General features: G+C 39.9%; 1 protein-coding gene across 1 annotated transcript in view; it reads left to right on the top strand.

Moving 5' to 3' along the window:
- The window catches only part of SIM1 (single-minded family bHLH transcription factor 1), a 48,922-nt gene that overhangs the window by 18,788 nt on the left and 11,188 nt on the right, over positions 1 to 18,946 (top strand). The window contains exons 9-11 of the mRNA XM_009285174.1: positions 481 to 760; positions 17,277 to 17,308; positions 18,177 to 18,342. Coding sequence (XP_009283449.1) covers positions 481 to 760; positions 17,277 to 17,308; positions 18,177 to 18,342 — 478 coding nt within the window. The remainder of the gene's footprint in view (positions 1 to 480; positions 761 to 17,276; positions 17,309 to 18,176; positions 18,343 to 18,946) is intronic.

Here is an 18,946-nt window from a genome sequence, read left to right as displayed (position 1 = left end):
CTACTACTACTACTACTACTACTACTACTACTACTACTACTACTATCCTACGGCTAGCCTGCCGTTCGGAAAAATAAATGAGAAGAACAGGCCCTGCCGGGGGCCGGGGGGCTGTAAGCAGAGAAAGGGCTGGCTTTTAAAAAAGTGAGATGTAGTCAGCCTCTGAAAGGCTCAGGTAACCTGAGGTGGAGGGGAGCTGTTGGGGAAAGGTTCATGGTGGGAGAGTCGGGCGGGGGGATGCTGAACTCCTCGTACCTAGAGTCGGCTTAATTGTCTTGATGAGCTATTCAGACTCAGCATGTTATCACTCAAATGAGGAAGGTAGGTGGTGAAAATACAGGGGAAAATGGGAGGTTACGGGGACTTGACGTTTTCCTCTGGTATGAAGTAGGCTCCACTCCAGGAGGGCCGGGTAAAGGTCCTGTAGCGCTCAAAATCTGCAAATGTTTAATATACTTTATTCCGGTATAAATCCTATAGCTACTGTAGTTCCTTAAGGATGACATTGAATTGTTCCAGTAAACCAGGAACAGCTGAGATAGATGTGTGTGTGCTGCGGGTTCCTCCCAGACTTCACCCACCCGGCATCGGGTGCGTGGCAGAGCCGCTTGTGCAGATGCAGTTCCCGGCAGAGGCACAGGTTTGCCCGCTGCAGCCTCGTCGTGTTATAAACCCAGCTAGGAAAAACGTGCGTACGGAAGAGAAAGCCAAACCTTTGCATATCGACTCGTGTATGGAGGCCGAGGAGAAAGCAAAAGAGGTGCAAACTGGTGGTTTTGTGTTTTGAAATAATAGGGTGGCGTTTGGGATTGCAGGGTGGAGCTTGAAAGGTGGGATACCTCTCGCCAAAGATTCCTTTGAAAATAGGAAATGTCAGACTTTTTCACTGAATTGGGGTGAAAATAGCAAAAGGCACCATAAGCTTTGGAAGATATGGTGCAGGTTTTTGACCTGCTGGGTCCCTGGTCCCCTCACACACTACTTCTTCACTCAGGAAAAGCCCCAGGAGTTTTTTCGGTTTGCTTGTGGGATAAGGAGCTTTTTCTCACTGTTGAGAGGATCCTGAGTGCTCTGAGATTTTGGAAAGGAGGGGCTACCGAGTGGCGTAAGGGCCAAACTGTGCTTTCAGTGCAGGCTGAGCAGGAAGAGTGAGAATCTCTTACCTTGTAGCTTCCCAACTCCCCTGGGCGATGCAGATGATGAGAACGGAAAGAATGACAAGGGTTTATGCAGAAGGGACACCCCCCACCCCCCCAAGTTAAGAAAATAAAAAGGGAAGTAATTTCCATCTTCCATAAATCCCAAGCTTTGAGAAAGTGAATTCTAGGATTGAGAACAAATGTTTGTAATAAGTATATATGCTGGACTAAATAGGTACGGTGGCAAGGGCATTTTAGTAACAAGAGGAAAGGTTATTTTATTGTGTAATAGCAGTGTGTCAAAAATTAATACAAATTACCTTTAAAGACTCCAGCTTTAAAGCACACATTTGCTCTTTGTATTCCGCTTGGCATATGTAAGTACAGACAGAGAATATGCCTTTCTTTTCTTATTTGTTCTGTACACACAGTTGCCATATCATTGATTATTAGCTGTGCATGTTTATCACATAAAGGGACTCAAGTATGAGTCAATTAATAGAGAATGCAACCGCTGAAGTTTATATTTAGATCGCAAACAACCTCCCTTTAAACAAATGGATAACGCAAAGTGCAAATCCTTTGACTCTTTGAGCACGAGCAAATATTACAATAATTTGTCCCCAGAGAAAGCTAAGGAAGCTTTCCTGTATACATTTCGTTGTCCTTTAGCATTTAAAAGAATAGCAGTAGCGGTAACATAAAGAGATAACATGGATTAGGTACCTAATTGTGACTAATCTCTGTTCTGATGATATAGTACATATATGATATAGTTCCAGCTGACCTCTTCACGTTGCATTATGTAACTGGCTGATTAGAAGCACAAATTGAATGCAATTTGTTTGAAAGATTATTTCACAAATAACTGCCATATTGACAAAAGTTTTACTTAATGATGTGGTAAATGCAATTTAGAATAAATTAACCGTTAATTGTGTCTACACACTTCATCTTTAGATTGTTATTACTATTTATAGCTTTGTGTACCACCAGTTTTAAAGTGATTGTATAAGCAATGTGATATCATTCTGTGTGATGGCTCAGACTTTGAAAATATTCCTCCCTGGCATGTGGGCTTTAGGAGAATTTGTGTTTCATGTGGAAACAAAGCTCTGTCCATATTTTTGGACAGTAACAATGAAATATTTCCATAGCTTTTCATAAACATCCTCTTTTTGGCCTGTCTCTGGGCCATCAGGTCTCACCTCCTTCTCTTCCTAGTCAACGGGAGAATCTACAAACTATATTTCCATACCTACAGGCCCACCTTTCTTAAGTGTTTCTCTCAAATCGACCTATTTGGAATTGCCACAGAGTCCTCGTCTCAGTCAAAGGTAGACATGTTCTCTTGTACCTCTCAAGTGTGTGATGGAGTGTGTAGGATGGCGAATACACTGGGGAAGTTATTACTTGCAGAAGTAGTCCTGCACACCCTTACTCATATCATTAGCGGAACTAGTTGCATGAGTAAGCTTGGCCATCTAACTTTAACACTTGAGATAAGGCTTAGTGACTTTAACTGGATAATGTATTTTTTCTTAAATAGTTGTAAACAGTAGAATCAAATTTGACCTGCTGCTTTTCCTTTATATTTCTCTGTATTAATGGGAACTTTGCCACTTGCGTAATCGTGCACAGAGCTGGGTCCCCCTTGGTATGTTGAATCTACAATGCACCTGACTGGAAAGCCTATCATCATTCACATGATTTGATTAGCAACGTAAATACGTAAAGGAATTGTTTCAATCAATCAAAATGCTTGGGAAGCATATACCTCAAAAAAAAAAGTATAAAAGGATTCCTCTTGAACTACTCAGTGCAGTATTGTTTGTTCGCCATTAGTTTTTATTACAGACTTGTCTCCCTGGAACATTGCTTATATATTTCTTGCAAATAGGAGACATGCTTTTCCAGGTGTCCTCAATACATTTCTGCAGTTCTTCTTTGTTCATGTAGGGGCTTTCTTAGCTACCATTTGTTTAATTCACTCCAAATTTCTATGCTTATATTTAAACCAGGTGACTGTAATGGCCAAGGCACTAAAACTGTGAGCCAGACTCTACAGTCACTGCTCATATGAAGAAAGTTTTATTTGCTAGAGTAAGGATTAAAGGACTGCAGCTCAGCTCCATAGGAAAAAAAAAAGCAGTCATTCGTTTAAATGCATGCATACTGATAGTCTCACACGGCATGAAATTCAGGATTGCAAATAAGTGTCTCTATTCCAAGAAAGACAAGTGACTTCAAATGCTTTCCACTTCATCCTTTTCCCATTCAGTGTGCCGGCTGTTCCAGGCCTTTGGAAACTCCCTCCTCCCAAACAGAGTTACAGATCTTGTAAAATGATTGTCTGGGGTTGAGACACATCCAGCAGCGGCAATGGCTGAAGCAATTACTATCTCCAGCTGTCTGCCTCACTCCACTGATGAAAGGTACAGGGCCCGCTGCAGGGACTCTTACTCCTAAAACGCCAGAGTTTATGGTTTAAGGTAAACTGCCACAGATTTCACTTTACATGGAAGCATTGGGCTGTACGCTGTAGCACAGCTGTTCCTGCTAGAGAGGCTGTTCACACTTTATCCTTACTCTGTCCTTCAGCACTTTGAATGGCATAAATGACGCTTGTGAACACCACTACAGCAGCTGGGTGCTTCAGTCCCCTTGGGGATCAGCCCCAGTGGTCCTCCTACATGGCAGGGGGGGAGACCATAGGCCATGGAGTTTAGGGTTATGTTCACTGCTCTGTGATAGATCAGAGAGCTGAAGACAAGCGAGGCAGTTAGAAGAGTGTCTGCTGGTTTTACCACACGACATTTATATCTCGTCTATGGATTGTGTTAGTGGCTGTGCAGAAGAGGCAAGCCGAGCAGTTGAACTGCTACCAAAGGATTCCCCTCCATGCTATCATCCTCTCAATACTCTGCACAAAACTGGGTGCCGAACTTGCTCCTGCTTTCATAACAGCAACAGTGTGTTCCTTAAGCAGGTTTACAATTTTACTAGCTCTGCTTCTGTTTCCTTAATCTGTTGCATGTTTGCTCTCATTGGTCTGTGCTGCATCTCAGTACTGCTGTGGTTCCTATGTTGTTTCACTGTAATTATCACGAGATACAGCAGGTGTGATAAGTTACTAAACTGCTTCTGAAGTAAGCTCTTCCCTCTACATTATGGTGTTCTTGCTAGTTTTTATTCGTACACACACAAATGTGGCATTTTGACATGGCCTAAATTAAGTGTTAACAAATAAATCTCCTTTGTCCGTTCAACAGTGGCAAGTATCTGTTTAAAATCTAATTCTCCTTCTCTCACCTCTCTTTTGTACTTTACAGCATGGGCCAGGCTCCAGCACACATGTTCGTACTCAGTAGGTTACTTCAGAGGCAGCCCCTTTCACTTTGATGACACTATTTATGGAGGCAGGCATCGCTCTGTGTGAACAAGGGTATAGCGTCTGACCCTTCTGAAGGCTTGGGATGGCTGAAGTCTGGAGTCAATCACATGATCTTTAACACAGTTAGATGATTTATTCCTGTTGTTGTCTTTTGTTATCATCCACTTAGTGCAATTAAATCGCAGAAGTCCTGATTTACTAAAGCACTTGAGCACATGGCAGGCTCTAAAAGTGCTTAGACATAAATTTCAGTACCTGATTATATCCTAGTGAATTCAGTTTTGAAATTAAAAAAACCCCTTAGGCACACGCTTAGAAATAAGAATATTCCTTGGCTTTGCCAAGCAGAGATGGCTTGAAGGATGCGTTTGTTACTGTGTTGAATTGGGACCTAATAAAGAACAGCCGTAGTTTTTCAGCTACAAACCACTATGTATAAATCTTGGGGGCAGCAATGTTGAAAATAACAGCTATTATCTGCTGAAGTTTCAGTGCAACTATGGAAACTCAAATGCCTGGCTAACTGAAGTTTGGCTATATCCCTAGCATTGTGTGGATACTTTGACATAACCTGGAGTGAAGATCTTTAAACCCATCCAATATTCAACATTCGTACATCTGTGCTGTCGGTTAGGAGGTGAACATGCACATGCCCTAAAGGCAGCCTGTTCCCAAGTAGCGCGTGGCTTCGATCATCTCTGTACTATGTTTGGCAGCTGGTAGCCTGGGCTGTTGCTATAGAAAACTCCCTCCCTCTGACTTAGGCCCCGGTTAACTGAAATCCACCCAAAGGCATTGCACGCTATTTTTGTCTTGCTCTTTCCAAAGACTCTTTTGTACACAGAACAAAATAATAATCTTTAATGACCGCTTCACGAGGCATATCCCAGTAGAGTATTTGCTGAAATAAAGGCTGGATTTGGGAATAAATAGCTTGATAGCATCCTCCCATTTGCAGCCAAACTGCTGAACGGTGTTCCCCAAAATAATTCTGTTGATCCTAAGCTGCTAGTAGGAGAGTTAAAGAAAAAGTGTCATCTTCTGAAAGATGATCAGCCTCCTTAGTGCTTTCTAGTCCATGAAAACCAGCAATGGGGGTGGGGACGTGGCTTCAGTCCAAAGAAAACTGCATATCTGTGTGACTACAACTGTGTAACTTAACACGGGAATATGCAATTAGGGCTTCCATGATGATATCTAGTGAGTTCAAGAAAGCAATAGGAGAGAAGGTGCACAGTGCCATTTGCACAGGTGTGACACTCTGGAGTTGCCGTGTATGCGCTACAGAAGTGGTCACCACAAGCACAGTAAATCCCATACATTATGATATACTAGACTTGTTGCACAAACCAAATCAAATGTTCAGTTACTTCAGCTGCGGATTAGCTGTGCTGTTGGTCCGAGGACAGTTGTAGGTTGGCAGTGGAGTTGATCTGCACGTATGCTGTGGACATTTTTATGGGAACATACAGCAGCCTGGTCAGAGACACTTCTAGGCATCCGGAAACCCTTGATAAACGTGCATGTGAAGCAGTGACAACAGAGTGGCTAAAGCCAGCTAGGGCCCCTGCCTGTCCTAGTAAAAGCAAGGCCCAAGAGGGCAAAGGTACTAGTCAGATGATACATTTAAATTTCTAAAGAAGATTGTAGCTAGATGTTATTGTGTTTTATTAAATTATTCTTATTTATTTGTTGAGAAATTTTAGATACGCCTAGTAAGTGTTTCACTACCTATAACCGTTCAACCCACTGGAGACTTATTCTTCAGTTTCATAAGCTGGATTTTAACATGGGCATGTATTTCTGGAACTGTGTATGTTAATGATGCGTTGTTGTTAGGATTATTGTCAAAAAGCATTAACTACCATTAAAAAAATCTCTTTTCTGAATTTGATAGAAAGTGTGGGGTCAGCAGTAGTTGTGCAATACATGTTGGTTTAACTTACTCTGTGGCCCAGAGGGTCTAGGTAGTCAAGCGGGTTATCTTGTACCAATTTTAACATTTAATGGACCCACTTAACAAATATAATAATGTATAATGTATACTTTGAGGAGATAGAATCAGCGATTACCAGGAAAGTACCAAATAAAATGGAGTATTATGTGTTATCTTATAGCCTCATGATATTGGCTTTTCTTGCTATTTGTCTCCTGTTTTATCAACATAAACTCTTTATACATTGTATGTCTATCAAAACTGGATGACCAAGCCTGAGTCTGATATGAACAGAGCCTTAGACCCAAGTGGCAAGTAATGTGAGTGGGATTTGGCTGCAGTAGAGGTTTGGCTGTGGGTGGGAAGGAGCTAAAAGGCTGTCTAACTCAGGTACAAATAATGAAATGAGAAAACAGGTATATTAATTTGTAAAAAAACCAAAAAGCCATTCTCCCCAACTGCCAAAATCCACATGCAAGTCCTTGCCTGTCTTCCTCCCCTTACCTCCTCATTTAAGCAAAACAAGGTTCAGTTGAAAAGCATTTATTAAGTATCATATCATGATTGCTTGCTTTGTGGGCAGGTAACAGCACACAATGGCCCTCAGGCAAAGTGCTGTCCCTTGGCCAAAGCTGAGGAACTCTGGGCACGTGAATTGGAAAGACTTTTGTTGTAGAAAAATCTTGCTTCTTCTGAGGAAGGTGAAAGTCTTATGACAAGAAAGGACTAATCTGGTGGCCAAGAAGGCCAATGGCATCCTGGCCTGTATCAGAAATAGTGTGGCCAGCAGGAGTAGGGAAGTGATCGTGCCCCTGTACTCGGCCCTGGTGAGGCCGCCCCTCGAATACTGTGTTCAGTTTTGGGCCCCTCACTACAAGAAGGACGTTGAGGTGCTGGAGCGTGTCCAGAGAAGGGCAACAAGGCTGGTGAAGGGTCCGGAGAACAAGTCTTATGAGGAGCGGCTGAGGGAACTGGGGTTGTTTAGCCTGCAGAAAAGGAGGCTGAGGGGAGACCTCATCGCTCTCTACAACTACCTGAAAGGAGGTTGTAGCGAGGTGGGTGTCGGTCTCTTCTCCCAAGTAACTAGCGATAGGACGAGAGGAAATGGCCTCAAGTTGTGCCAGGGGAGGTTTAGGTTGGACATGAGGAAAAATTTCTTTACTGAAAGAGTGGTGAAACATTGGACCAGGCTGCCCAGGGAAGTGGTTGAGTCCCCATCCCTGGAAGTATTTAAAAGACGTGTAGATGAGGCGCTTAGGGACATGGTTTAGTGGGCATGGTGGTGTTGGGTTGACGGGTGGACTCGATGGTCTTAGAGGTCTTTTCCAACCTTAATGATTCTATGATTCTATGACGAAAGAGAAAGTGATCTACTGCAAAGTGATCCTCACCAGATGGAGTTCATGAATCCTTTTGGACTCAACATGCCTCTTCACTATGGGGCGCAGCTGATGAGAAAAAACAGGCTGGAATGATGGACAAGTATGTTATGAGGCATGCAGATAGGAAATTTCCCAAGGAGGAACAAACAAAAAGAAGAGTAAACCATTTTTCAAGCACTTTGTTTTTTTCAGATAAACTATTCTCAGATCACAGAAGCTTATCCAGAAAGTCACTGCAGAAAAGCTAACTAATTTTTTTAAGTGTTCACCTTAGGATCTTAGGAAGGCTGTCACAACAAAAGCTTTAATTATGGGGAACATAGAGGAGTTGATAAAATCTGAAATATCAATAAACTAATTTCTACAGTAAATTATTAAAAGTAATAACAGCAAATTATCAGGACCACTCTTCACTGCACAGTTTCAAAGGAACTGAAGTGTGAAATTGCTTAACTACTGTGGAATAGAGTGTAACATAAGAACAGCTATACAGGGTCAGACACATACTGATACTGACCATGGCAAATACTTTGGAAAGAGTTTAAAAATAGGACAAGCACGCAGTAGTGCTTCCCCAGCACTTTCTCCCAGTCTTCAAGAAGTTCAAATGATTTCCTAGAAAGAGGTGATATCTTTGAGTGTTATTAGTTGTCAATAATATTTTTTTTCTCCACAAATTTATCTCTTTACTTTTTGAAACCACGTGAGCTTTTGCCAAGCTTAAGTAAATGTGGTAAGAAAGGCCTCCTTTTGTTGTGAAAGTGCCGCCTTTTCATTCCTTTCATAGCCCAAACTTCTTGTGTTAGAAGAGAACGTGAAAAACTGCTTCCTACTCATTTAGTCTATGTCGCTCATAATTTACAGATCTTATTTTGTTCTCCCAGTCATCTCTTTCAGCCTGAGGAGTCTCCTTAATTGTTCCTCATAGAGAGGCCGTTCCAAGCCCACCATCCTTGCTGTCCCACTCTGAGCTTTTTCAGGTTTTCAGATGGGATGGTCAGAGTACACAATATTTGAGGTGTCAGTTCATGAGGGGTTTGTGTACAGTATGAGGTATAGTCCTCATTTTTATAATCCTCATTTACTGCATAGTTATGCAATAATGTGCATTTTCTTACACCCAGGGCAGTCTGTGTTATCAGTGACCTCTCCGCAATGTGATGCATCTTTCTTTTGTGAAACTTCTCAGTGTAAGTGTTGAAACATATAAATTAGAGGATTCTTCACCAACATGGAGTTAGAAAGAAAAATCTGAAACTAGGTTTTAAAGACCATACTTAAGCCCCATAGAGGAGAGTGTTGTATATGCCCCTAATAACTCAGAGTCCATACCTACATAATTGTATTTTGTGGCTTCTAAACACCCAGAAACAGGACTTTTATCTACTTTTGTGCCAACTTTTCAGTTACTGTTACTTACAAAACATAGAATAGTCAAATCTTGAAAGTATCTTGGCTGTTTTAGCCCTTTTCCTTGCTATGAGGGGGCAGAACTGGTATGAGTCTCTTATGTCTAAAAAAGTGTCTGGATTTTAAAATAAAAACACCCAACATCCTTCAGGAAAATCATGAGGAGCTCCTTTTGGTTCTCCAAATTACATACCTTAATGTGCTATAGGAATCCTTACGATCCAGAAACCTGTTAATTTAGAATCTCTGCCAAAAAATCATCAGCATCCTCTCAAATCCTTTTCTCCAAGCATATCATATAGCTCTCTATTCTGCTATTTCCAATGATTTCTGCTCAGTTAGGTACACAATAACAGTAGTATTACATGTATTCAATCAAGTATTTTTATTCATGGAATACATCTCAAATTTATGTTAGCAGTTTAGATGAGTTTAATGTATATTTAGTCAAGCATTACAGTAGTGAGGGCTTAAGTAGATTAGAAATAAATTAATCCAATTAACGAACACGTCTGTGAAATTTGATACGTCATAGGCATGAATGAACTGTTTGCACAACAACTGTAAAGAAATCATTAATGATTAACCATTTAGAAGAGGTTTAATCAAGGATAAATGTTATAGGACATAGTAAAAAACATTTGTGTTGAATACATGGAGATTCTGAAATAATAAAAACATGCTTTGCATCAATAGTGGCATGAGTACCGGTCTTGGGAAATGTAGTTTTTGTTATCTGTGGTAGATGTGCAGCCAGGGGCTGCAGCTGAGAGTTAGCTTAGTAACGTTAGCCACCATGCATTGGTAGCGGGAGATTGTTCCTTCCAACAAAAAGCTTAAGTTTAATAGGTGAGACAGACAAAGATATTTCACAAAAGAAGTGTTTCCTACAAGAACATATTGTTATCCTCCCTTTCAGAGCTAATATTCAGCAAAGTTAAGGTAAGGATTCTCAGAAGTGATCAGTGCTGGGCTAAATTTGACCCTACCAAAACTAAAAGTCCCATTGGCCGCCCTGAGGGTAAGCTCAGGCAAGTGCCAAGTGCTTGCTAAAATCCCATGATACGTGATTTGTCCAGCGTGGCACCAGTAGTCTGTGGGAGGGTTGAGGATTGAATTCAGATCGCTTGGCTACTAGATCGGTGTCTTAAAGGTGTCAGTGGTATTCAAGGTATATTTTTTAACGCATAAAAATACGAAGATGTCTGAGATGGGAAAATCTACCCTGTATAATAGCAGTCTGTCGCACTGTTGTCAGTCTGGTTTTCTGCAAGACGGAAACTGTCTTAGAGGGATATGTGAGAACTTATGTTTATGTGGCATTAATTCTTAAAGGGGTGCTGCATACATGCACTTGCCAATGCACTGAGGTGGCATTGGCCACACCATTGGAGTGGTTGAAAGGGAGTAGTTGGAAGAAAAAAATTAGACTTTTTAAAGTCTTATTTAACAGGCCTTTGTTTATTCGGAAATATTATTTTGAATGTGCAGGTGAATTTATGAATGTGCAGGGAAAACCCCAAATGATTACAAAGAAGTCACCACAATAATTTAATAAAGGTTGGAAGTATGGATGTGAGTCATGGAGTTCTGCAAGGTTTAACATGCCTTCAGATAAAGTATTCTTAACTATTTGGTGGCCATCCAAAAAAAAAAAAAAGCGTTGCAGGCTATGTCCCTCTAATCCAAATTTCTCATTATCAGGCAGATTCATTTAACTTGGCAAGCACTGAATATACATCAAATGCAACTTTTAGCCAGTTGTGTTCCTAGGCACCTCACATTTGGAAGAAAGCACTCCCAGTATAAATAAATGTTACAGAATTAAACTCAGGTCATCATATGTTATTTATTTAAAGCATTTTTTTCAGTGCTATCTGTAACTAAAAATGTAATTATATTTATATATAATTAGCCTAGGATATCTCAGGCATTTTATTCGCAAACAATAATAAATCCCTGATGCATATTTTCATCTAGCCAATCTAGTAAATAAAGGCAAATACAGTGTACAAAGGGCTCCTTTTGGAGCCAGAGATGGCTAGACATGTGGTTGGGAATGACAAACTGTACCATCAGACTGCTGAAAACTCTGCCACACCATGACTATCTAGAGGCCAGGGTGTTTTATTTAACTCCAACTGACAGTTAAATGACTGCATTCTGAGATGAGAAACCAATCAGGGAATATATAACATTTCTCTGACAGTAGTTGTCTAGAGGATATCCTCGGACATTTGTGTTAAATGATCCGTATAGGAAAGTTTGTCCATCAATTTTCCTGAATGTATCAAATCATTTAATTAAACTTCCTGGTTTGGATTGCTCTGTCTTTAAAAGCAAATACAGAAACATGATATCAGGTGTGTGAATCTCATGGTTGGAGAAGCTGTAAACTTTGACTCAACAAGATGTAAACAGCTACCGTTGCTTATGCTATTTATGGAGATAAATGGGTGCCTGAACTTAATGAAGGGCTCCAATATACAGATCTCATACTTCTCCAAGTAGATGCATTGCTTGACCATTAAGTGTACTAATGATAGACAACCACTTGAAAGATTTCTGGAGGGCCTTTCCAATTGCTTTGGTGAGCAGTAAGTCAAGGCCTATATGGGACCTTTCACTCGAGAAGTTTTAGAAAGGAGGATTACTAACATCATCCCAATAAGTGGTAGAAAAACTGGGGCAGGGAGTATCTCTGAGGTTGCACAACTGAATGGCAGCATAGTTTCATAACAAGTAGTGAGGTTCAACAGCTTTTTTTCCCACTTCATCCTGAAATTTGGCTTCCTGTATGAGCTAAGTGAAACCTCCTTATTCTGACTGGTTCTGGATGATGCTAAAGGGATTGCATATGCTCCTCCTGACAAGTCTCGTGAGCAGACTGAGGCCTTTGTAAACATTTCTGAGACACATTGTACATGAACAGAGGACACAGCAGATGAGGAAATTGTCTGTTTTGTTGTACCATCTGCTGATTTAGAAAGCCATGAAGATGACAAACAGCCGGAGTCTGTTCTCTTTTCACTCATCTGCTGAATGGCGCCCTGTTAGCATTGCATGAGCCGGAGTGTGGAAATGTTAAAAGTTGCAGGCATTGTTTAAAAGTAGAAGAATGATATATTACAGTATTGTGGTCAGACATGCCAGACTTTTACCACCTTCATGGCTGATTTTAACTGAATTGCAGTAACTCAGCAAAATAGACTGCACATTAATGACATTAACACCTTTAGTTTAATCTCACAATTTCTATTCTGTGTTCTGTTAGACTGGCAGAAAATCTGACAAATATAATTTTTCTGATTTTTAACTAAAAGAAATGCAGAGTGCATATGACCCTTTTCATAGATTTTTCATGTAAAACTAGAGGAAATGATGAACATATATTATGTGTTCAATAGAAACAACAGCGCAACCAATTAAAATTACACCTTGTTCTCTTTTGCATGAACAATGTTTTCCACTTTGCTTCAGTCGTGTGAATGATTGTACCCGTGATATAGGAACCTGCTGCATTAAGATCATCTAATGCTTTTACTTTCAGCTTGTACTTCATCAATTACTTTAATATGTGTACGGAATGACATGGGTGTACGTTATCCAGTGTTTGTCAGGTTTAGGTGGTCACATGATGTCTTTTTATTCTTTATTTCCTGTGATTTCCAGTGACAGTATGATCATTGCATATTGTTCAGACTCTCAACTGAAGGATACCTAAGATCTGTTTCTGGTTGTATACTGGTATTTTGATTGCTGCTGGAGAGAATGAACTTAAATGCATTTCTAATTCAATGCTGTAACTCCACGTATGAAAACTGAATTGTGTGCGTCTTAAGGTGCCTAAATTTAGCATCTTTTGATGGAATTAAATACACTGTAAAATATCTGCCTCTTTGTTGGTTATCTGAGTATTCTCGGTCACTGCATGTATAGCTTATTCTTCCTTTCTGGCATGTTGTAGCATTAACATAAAAAGATGCTTTTTCCTATGACTTTTGCAGAGTTTTCCATGGGCTGAGCATTTTTTCTTCTTTTTTGAAGGTTTTCTTCTTGTTTTGAAGGTTTTGATGCTTATGACTGTAGATATATAAGATCTCTATTCTTGAGTCTGGTTGTCCTTCTTAAGTTCTTTTGGTTGAATCTGGATATTTATTCTTCACTAATGGATGTCGTTATTTTACTCCTTCCTTTGGATACATCCTGTTGAGCTGCTCTTTCTATTTGAAAGCATTTTTCAGGGCTTAAGTTCTCTTCTGTTCATAGCCAACATTGTCTTTAAGTAGGGAATCTTAATATCTTCAAAACTATTTGTGCCTTTAGCTCTCTAATGTTAATGTCTAGTCTCACTTTAGTTTTTAGATTTTGGTTAAAGTAGTCCCAAACTTCACCCTATACTTGAAGAAACACAACTACAAAAAAGCCCAGCTTGTCTGTACAGTTTTAGTTTGTCTTGGGCCGTACTGTGCCTCTGTCACTAATTCCAGTCTTCCCAACATTATTTCTAGCAATGCTGACTCACCCTTTCCTCATCTTTTTTCCTTCAAAAAGGCCATATAAAAAACCCTCTCATTTTTTTCAGTTTCATGGTGAGCTCTATCCACACGCTCAGTTGCCATATTTGTGCAAGCTCTGTTGTTTGCTGAGAATTCAGGTTTTGTGGTGCTCCGATACTTCCTTACTGTTCTTTTTTGGGTCTATCTGCTAATAAGTCATTATCTCTTCCTCAAACTTTCATTAGACAGACTGTTGCCATCATGTTTCATATTGTACATTTTGGCAATGTGAGTAGGAAGAAAGTGTCTTCTAAAGCTGAATTGTGAGAACTCTTCACACAAGTGTTGCAGATCCAGCTGGCATATGCAAACAGATTGGGTTTCCTCTTCCAAACACTTTTCTGCTTCAGCCTTTGTCCTTCTCCATTTCTGCAGCTTGCTATAGCTAGATGCCTTTAGTAAAGAATGCTTTGTACTCAACTTTCAGATGCTTTATTGCAGAGAAGTGCAGTTGGTACAGCCATCAATCCTTGATTTTTCATGATGCTAGTTCAGTACATCAATAAGTGCTTTCAAAATTAGGCTCAAGCTTTATAATGGGCATTGGAAGAGCCAGAGACATGGCACAGAGTGGTAATGCTTCTGGGAGTTAGATCTGAGAAGAAAAAGGGAAGCAGCATCTTGTAGCAAGAGGATTTTACGCTTTGTCTTCTGATTTCGCTTACAGTGAAGCATGATAATCCAGTCTGTAGGTGCCTGATACATTGACCATACTGGTCGGATTCTCATATGGGGGGAGGGACAAGATAGAGGAGAAATAATACATTTTTGGAAGCATATGCTACCAAAAGCATATGCATCCAAGTTTTTTGAGGAGTCAGAGAGGACCTAGAATTTCCATCCAACTGTGGAAAGAATGTCTGTTTCCCATCATGAAAAGGTGGAGGTCTTCAATGTGTTTCCCTTTGCAAAGAAGCATCACTTTGGTCTTGTCTGGATTCAGTTTGATCCATCTGTTCTTCATTTAAGAGCTAATTTCCTGTAGTTATTCTGATGTTTTATAGTGATGATAGTTGCATCAGAAAATGAGATAAATAGTAGATTGTCAGCAACATACTGTTAGCAATTGAACACATGCCATATCACTCTCTCTCTCAGCAGTCTCATGTAGATAGATGTAGATTGTATGGATCCCTGTCGGATCCTGAAGGTGAGGACCTTGGAGGAAGAGGCTCGTATCCAACACCTTTTTTTGAATTACGTGTAGAACACAAGATGCAGTACTAGTGTGTTGATGGGACTGTGTAATAGGGGATTCAGATGTCTGAAAACAGGAATCTGGAGATTACAGTTCCATGGTTGGCGGAAGTTTTATAAATTCCTCCAGGAAGCTGTCAGAATTTCCATGTGTAGCTTGTGTACCACTAGGAGCCCTGGTTTGTCTAGTCCTTTGCCTCACAGTGCATATGGATATACTCAAACGTTCTTATTTCTTGGTGGAATATCTTCTGCATCTGACATTGAGACCATAGGACCCTTCCTTCATGTTTTCTTTCCTTTTTTTTTTTTTTTTTAAACTTCTGGTATTTATCTTGGCCTGTTACTATTGGTGTTCTGGTGTCTATCTTGGCTCTTCTGAAGGGTATCTGTGCTAGGATAGGGTTGAGATGGTATTGAATCATGCCTCGGTGATGCAAAAAAGTCCAGGTGTTTCATCTGCAAGGAAAGCGCAGATGTGTTCTTTTTCTAAAGGGAAACTTTGCATTTGGCAGCAAGAACTTCAGATAGTTTTCTTCTTATCCTTTGTTTAATGATGTTACTGTCTAAGCAATTAGCTGCAAACACCAATTTGTGGTGTTTATTCTAATGTGTGGTGTTCTGGGAGGGTGACTCCTCACCATAACGATACCAAGGACTTAGAAAAGTAACATATAATAGCATGCAAGGTTTTGGGCAGCCTGGTTTGCCTGTTTTTTTTTAGATTCCCATGACCCAGAAGCATTGTACAGTGTCGTCTCTGTGCTTTGAATGCTTGGCCCTTACACAGATCGTAACAGCAGGCAAGTAGTGTTGGAGTGACAGTCTGTGGCCTGAATACCGTGGTGGTGTTTCGTCCAATTTTTTAAAACTCTTCCACTGACGAGAGAAAGCAGCAGACTGTTACAGGGTGGCATACGCCAGAGATGGGGAGGTAATGGCAGGAGTGTAGCGCTATGGGTTCTCCAGCAAAAAGGGAGGCAAAAGGGTTGGTAGGTTCAAAATCAAACCAGAACCTCCTCATATCCCTAAGGCTGCGGACAACTTATCTACTTAGTTTTGATTAATTTTTATTTCTGGAAGCAACACTTTCTGCATCTGACACTGAGACCACAGGACCCTTCCTTTCCTTATAATCAAATAGTCAGGGGGAATGTGTATATCAGGATGAGACTGATATAGTTTTTTTTCAGGACTATTGATAATATCTCATGCTACTGTAGTAGTTGAATATGAAGATTTATTGACATCCTTTGTTTCTGATGTTTCGTATAACATAAAGATAATTTGGTAGGACTCAATTATGGAGACAGATGTTTTGCATGTCAAGACAAGGTGTCTGGATGGAAATTCTGAGGGTAACCACAGGAAAGACTAATGGTTTCAAAATATGTGAATGAGCGTTACCTGTCAAACAGGCCAAAGCAAACCCCTATATTCAGATGCTTTCACTGCAGGCAGGATATTTGAAATGCAAATATTATAGCAGAGACCTATCTCTACTAAAGCCAAAATTTGAAGAAATGATCTCATTAAGAAGTAATTTCGCATTACAAAACATTAATTATACTTGGCCAATCTCTGTCTGCTATAGACTGGAAACAGTGGAGTCAGCACAGTTCTAACGTCAGTGATTCGTTTTCATGTGTTATACATACATGGATACATACACATTGCCTGCAATGCCAAAAAACCTAAGCCTCTTCAACCAACAAGTTTGTTGTTTATTAGATGCAAAAGAATTTTAGTCTAGAACTGGCATGAATTAATTTGTCTGTTCTGCAGGTTTATCTGTGGCTGTTCAAAGATTCATCCTGTTTCATTTATCTCAGTGATTTATCAAATTTATCCTTCCGCCCCGACTTTTATCTGAAAGCATTTCAGTGTACTAAGCTGTGATATGCTCAGGTTGTGGTGCAGTTCCTTTCTAAAAAATGTTAGACTGTCACAGCTTACATCGATATATGTGTGATTATAGAGCAAGATATTGTTGCTAAAGCTGAGTGAACAACTTATTATTAATATAATTCATTAAGGATAAGTCTTTAGGTTTAGATGGAGCTTGGGGTAATGTGTGAATGAATATGTTGCCTCCTTGACTGCATAAGAGAAGCATTATTCTTCCCTTGCTCTCCTACTTCTCTGCTGATTAACATAAAGGAAGAGAAAAGCCATGAATCCTTCCTCTTTTCCTCCAGGTAGGTAGGTCAGGAAGAAACTCTTGCTTCGCTCTCTTTTAATAAATCATTGTCAAAATAGGTTCCGTATGACTACATGAAATACTTCCCCGGGTATCAGCAGACGTGCAGATGTGTGCAGAGGGGTGCAGTCCAATGCACATGCCCTCGTTACGCTTAGTAAGACATTGTGAATAATGCCAGTTTTCCTTATGTACTCATTAGAAAGTTTGAAGAAACTAACACCGAACTTCACAAACTGCCATTATATCTAGCTCCCCATAGAAAACCTCTAGTGTTTTGTGAGTGGGGGACAGCCCATTTAAATCACAAGATTTGTATTTATTTAGCTGTTTTCTCTGACTGATAAACTCTTTCAGTAAAAGAAACTTCAAACAGAGGAATAAACCCTCACAATAGCCATAGAAGAAGAAAAATTCAAAAATTTGCACTAATTGCCTGAAACCTTGTAAACAATGAAAAATATAACCTTAAAGATGAAGTGTTTTCCATAAAAAAATTAATTTGTTCAATTTATTTAGTCATCTATGTAGGCTGTTATGTGCACCCCCACACATGCATGAACACACACACATATACACACGTGGTAAGTTTGTAGTTGTACAGTTAAAAGAATTTTGAGGAAAATGTATCCTATTTACTGCTTAGCTATGTGACCAATGCAGAACTGTAATATAAATCTCAGAAATTTCCATCCCATTGGTTTTTTTTACTGAAGAAAATAGATCAGGATGATAACAGTTGGATGCAAAAAGCAATCACATTTTCAGTACAAAAATAGTGTTATTGTTTAGTAAGCTATACTACTTAAGTGTATTAGGGGGATATACTGGCTTGCCCTGGATGGTTTTATTCTTTTTCCTTAAAAATATCTTTTGTTTCCACCCCCCGCTAAGAAGGAAGGAATGTTTCCCATTAAGATACGAAGTGAGTTTGTTTTTCACTTTTGCCTTTTATATAGGGATACTGAATATAAAGGACTACAGCTCTCCCTGGATCAGGTCACTGCTACCAAGCCGGCATTCTCATACGCAAATTCAACTCCGACCATAACGGATAATAGAAAGGGAAGCAAATCTCACCTCTCGAGCACAAAGTCAAAATCAAGGACATCACCATACCCACAGGTAGTTGTCTTTGAAAAACACAATTAAATCTTTTTGAATATCTTGATTTTGACTGCTATTTTACCCAAGCAATTAGAATGGGCCAAAGAACATGTTACTGAAAGGGAATAAAGGACAACAGGTTATAAGATCTCGAGACAGGAATATGTTTCTTTAAACTGTTTCTAAAAAGCTGGAAACATTTATGTTTCAGCATGCATAATAAATCATCATCAACAACAATAACAGTGCAGGGCTCAGAGAATGAGGAGCGGACAGAAGGACAAGTGAAAACGTTGGTTTTGAAATACTTGGTTTGAGAGGATTGTGAGTTTTGCCATTTGAGAAAGCTTGCTTTTTCTTACTTGCTCTTTAATAATTCCAACATATCTAGAAAGCTGCCAGATGTTTCACAGCAGTTTAATACTGAAATCTTAGTCAGGAGGGTTGAGTTTTGAGGAGGGAAAGCAACAAGCTAACTTGCTGAACTGGAACAAGAAAGATTTTCTATGTACAAAGTTTTGAAAGAAAGAAAGCGCTAGGAGGTGGCCACTGGCATCAGTAGACTTTAATTTCCCAGATTTCATTTTCAGGCCTAATGTGTAAGGAACATGCCCCCGCTTGG

Source organism: Aptenodytes forsteri, unplaced genomic scaffold (genome assembly GCF_000699145.1).
Source record: "Aptenodytes forsteri isolate BGI_AS27 unplaced genomic scaffold, ASM69914v1 Scaffold171, whole genome shotgun sequence".
In the NCBI taxonomy this organism is placed as follows: Eukaryota; Metazoa; Chordata; class Aves; order Sphenisciformes; family Spheniscidae; genus Aptenodytes; species Aptenodytes forsteri.
This window is presented reverse-complemented; position numbering and strand designations above follow the sequence as displayed.